Below are 3728 nucleotides of genomic sequence, written 5' to 3' on the forward strand. Positions count from 1 at the left end.
AAGCTTGTTGGGAGATCAGGAGATACAATGGCAAGCACACGTGCACCATGGGTACGATTTCACAAGATCATGTCAAGTTGGACTCAGACACAATTGCAGATGCCATTAGGCTGTTGGTCGAAGCAGACCCCTCGATAAAGGTGAAGTCTGTCATTGCAGAAGTTTAAGGCAGGTTCAACTACACTGTGAGTTACCGCAAGGCTTGGTTGGCAAAGCAAAAAGATGTCATAAAAGTTTTCGGTGATTGGGAAGTTTCTTACCAGACTCTGCCAGTATGGTTGAAAGCAATGACAGTGAAGTTGCCAAGGTCTCGTATTCAAAGTAAAACGCCCCCATTTATCGTGAGAGTGAGGAGGTTCAAGGTGTAAGAGTTCTACACCGCATTTTTTGGAGCTTCTATCCGTGTATTGTAGCATTCAGACACTGCAAGTCGCTGGTGCAGGTTAATTGCACGCACTTGTACGGAAAATATAAAGGTGCACTTCTGGTAGCGATTGCACAAGATGGGATCAAAACATTATGCATATTGCGTTTGCGATTGTCGAGGGTGAGACAGCAGACACGTGGGAGTTTTTCCAAACCAATTTGCGGAGATATGTTGTTACCATTGATGGTGTGGGTATTATTTCTGACCGCCATACCTCCATCGACGCTGCAATAGCTCGCAGTAATGGTGCATGGCCACTACCAAGGGTGTGGCACATGTACTGCATCAGGCACATCGGATCCAACTTCTTAAGGAGATTCAAGGCTCCATATTTGCATAAACTCGTGGTGAACACATGTATTTCACCTCGATGTTATGGTTCTATTCATAGTAAATTTGTGGCATCTGCTTATGATTAAATGGTTTGTTCAACAGGCTATTTTAGGACGGAGCAGGAGTACAACAAAAACTACCAAAGGCTTAAAGAGCGGGGTGAGGCATATACTCAATGGTGCGATGAGATCGGTGTTGAGAGATGGGTGTTGGCATTCGATGGTGGTCATCGTTGGAGACATATGACGACAAAGTTGGTAGAGTGCATAAATTCTGTCCTGAAGGGTGCACGCAACCTTCCTGTGACTGCCCTTGTCCGGTCAACTTTCTATCGGCTGAATGAGTTGTTCACTCGGAAGAGTACCGAGGCTCATGAGCGCTCCGCAACGGATTCACGTATTCAGAATTTGTGACGAAGAGAGTTGAAGAAAGCTTCCAACGTGCAGGAAACATTGTGGTCAACCGGTTCGATAGGTGCAACGAGATGTTCGAGGTTCGCGAAATACAAGATGGTACTATTTACACGGTTAATCTTGCGCAACGACATTACGGCTGTGGCCATTTCCAGGTCGAGCGACTTCCATGTCGCCACGTGCTTACATGTTGCGCCAACCAGCGTCTTGATTGGCAAGTGTACGTGCACGATGTGTACAAGATGTCTGAAATTTGCAAGGTGTACAGAGGCGAGTTTGTTCCGATAGGTGACCTATCTACGTGGGATAGATACGAAGGAGCGAAAGTGATCGCCAACTGGACATTGAGGCGCGCGACGAAAGGAAGACCAAAGTTAACCCGATACTTGAATGAGATGGACTCGCGGGATATTTGTGATCCTCGCCGGTGCACTATATGTGGACGCGAGGGACATAGCCGCAACCGATGTCCTCAACGCGCAGGTCCAAGTTTCGCTGGAGGTCCTTAGTGGTTAGGCTTTTCAATGTAACTTTCTTATGACCTACTTCATAATTATATGTTACCTTTTTTGTAACCTCGTCATTTACTTTAACCTAGTTAACAATTTATAATAAATAAAGTTTTTAAGTTTGTTATTTATTTGTTTAGAGAACAAACATTTCGATCCAAACAGAGTTATACGGAAGCAAAGCTAAATATGTCATAATAATAATACTGAACAGAATCATCTAAATATAACATATGACACTGAATATAAATCTGAATGCAACGCTGAATACAAGATCAACTGCAACAAACTACTTCCTCGGTGCCTTCTTCGAATACAAGGATGGGGTGTATTTGTCCGGAGGCGTAGTCTGTGTCCGTAAGTTATACGAACGACCCTGAGGCAAACCAGCATCCAGCCCACTGCCAACGTTAGGACCACCAAAATCTATCATGCTCACACCATCAGTGTCATACAAACTGGAGCCACTCATTCCTGGAGCACTCGATCCACCAAGATCATACCAGTGCTGCAAGTTGTATCCCAAGGTTACAGTGATCACGACCAAGGTCGAACGCCGGGCCTGGTGGAAGCTGTGGCATCCCAAACTGTCGTCTAACTCGGTCTGTCAAGTGCCATTCTATGCACTCGAATGACACTAGAGGCGACTGGGTGGAGCACATAACCATCTGGGCAGCGAGGACATCCGGAATCCCCACTCCCATATATGGCCGCCATATAGACTGCACATTCGTTACCAAGAGGCCGATTAGAAAAACTAAACTTCTGAATAAAAACATTGGACATTAATGGTACAACTTACATCGTCAACTCCAATGTCGTCGAGTCCTCGCCTAAAATGCGCAGTAGGCCACCGTATATATCTTGTATGTCGGCGCCAATGACTCCACTTAACAAAAAACAGAATAATAATAATAATAATAATAATAATAATAATAATAATAATAATAATAATAATAATAATAATAATAATGCTAGGAATAGCATACACTCCCATGCCCAAACAAAAAGTAGTATCAGTGGGCCATCCATTTTCTTGCAGTAGTATCGTGATGCACGACACAACAATCTGTATAGGTGTGCCAGACTGGGTGCCCCCAACTGTACTCTGAAATCCGGTGGAAATCCCGAAGTAGCGGTAGAAACTTTGAGTTCAGTGAAGTGGTCGACTTATTCGGAAACACAACTATTCCGAACACGCAGAAAATGTGCGCCCAGACATACTGCTTAAGAGACTCCTGAGTGTCACATGGGTCGGTGTCTCTGCACTGCTGGATCCAAGCAATATTAACCTTCGCCGGCACGTGATCTTCCGGACCGGGCTCCCGACCAAAACACGCAATGCAGTTCTCCACCAAGAACTGGTGACTGCTATCTTATCTACCCATAACGGCCTCCCCATTAACTGGGAGGCCAAGAATATATGAAACATCTTTCAACGTCACTGTCACCTCACCGACCGAAAGATAAAATGTATGGGTCTCCGGCCTCCATCTTTCGACCAAAGCACTTAGTAGTGAAGAATGACCTCTTAGTTCGCCTGCTCGTAAAACGTGTTAAAACCCAATCAGTGCTAGTAAAGCTGCAGCTACCTCGTTAAAGATCTCTGACGGATCTAATTTTCTAGGCAACAGATTCCTGATAGCCTGCGAAAAAAATTAACGATAAATAATAATAATAATAATTAATAAATAACGTTATCATAGAAAAAACGTTTATTTTTAACAGAAATATTATTATAAACATATACCAATATACTAATCATAACTAATCCAATACTTACTTTCCTATTATAATAATAATAATAATAATAACACGGTTATTAATCCTAATAATATTATAATTATTACGCAGTATTCTATAATGGCTAGCAATCATAATAATAATGTCTCTAACAATAATATAAAAAACCAGTAACTAAACAATATTATTACTATTATTATCTTAAAAAATAATCATAAATTATTAATAAATAATAAAAAATTATTAAACATTATTTACTTTCCATTAAAAAACAATAACAATTTATTACTACTATTATTATAC

At 41.8% G+C, this 3728-nt stretch overlaps 1 protein-coding gene across 1 annotated transcript; it reads left to right on the forward strand.

Moving 5' to 3' along the window:
* The first annotated feature begins 519 nt into the window (after positions 1-519).
* LOC107477815 (uncharacterized) lies at positions 520-1682 on the forward strand. Its single transcript, XM_016097883.1, has 3 exons — positions 520-784; positions 863-1156; positions 1207-1682. The coding sequence occupies exons 1-3, from the start codon at positions 520-522 to the stop codon at positions 1680-1682; spliced, it is 1035 nt and encodes a 344-aa protein (XP_015953369.1).
* The last annotated feature ends 2046 nt before the right edge of the window (positions 1683-3728 follow it).

This window comes from Arachis duranensis, chromosome 3 (assembly GCF_000817695.3).
Source record: "Arachis duranensis cultivar V14167 chromosome 3, aradu.V14167.gnm2.J7QH, whole genome shotgun sequence".
In the NCBI taxonomy this organism is placed as follows: domain Eukaryota; kingdom Viridiplantae; phylum Streptophyta; class Magnoliopsida; order Fabales; family Fabaceae; genus Arachis; species Arachis duranensis.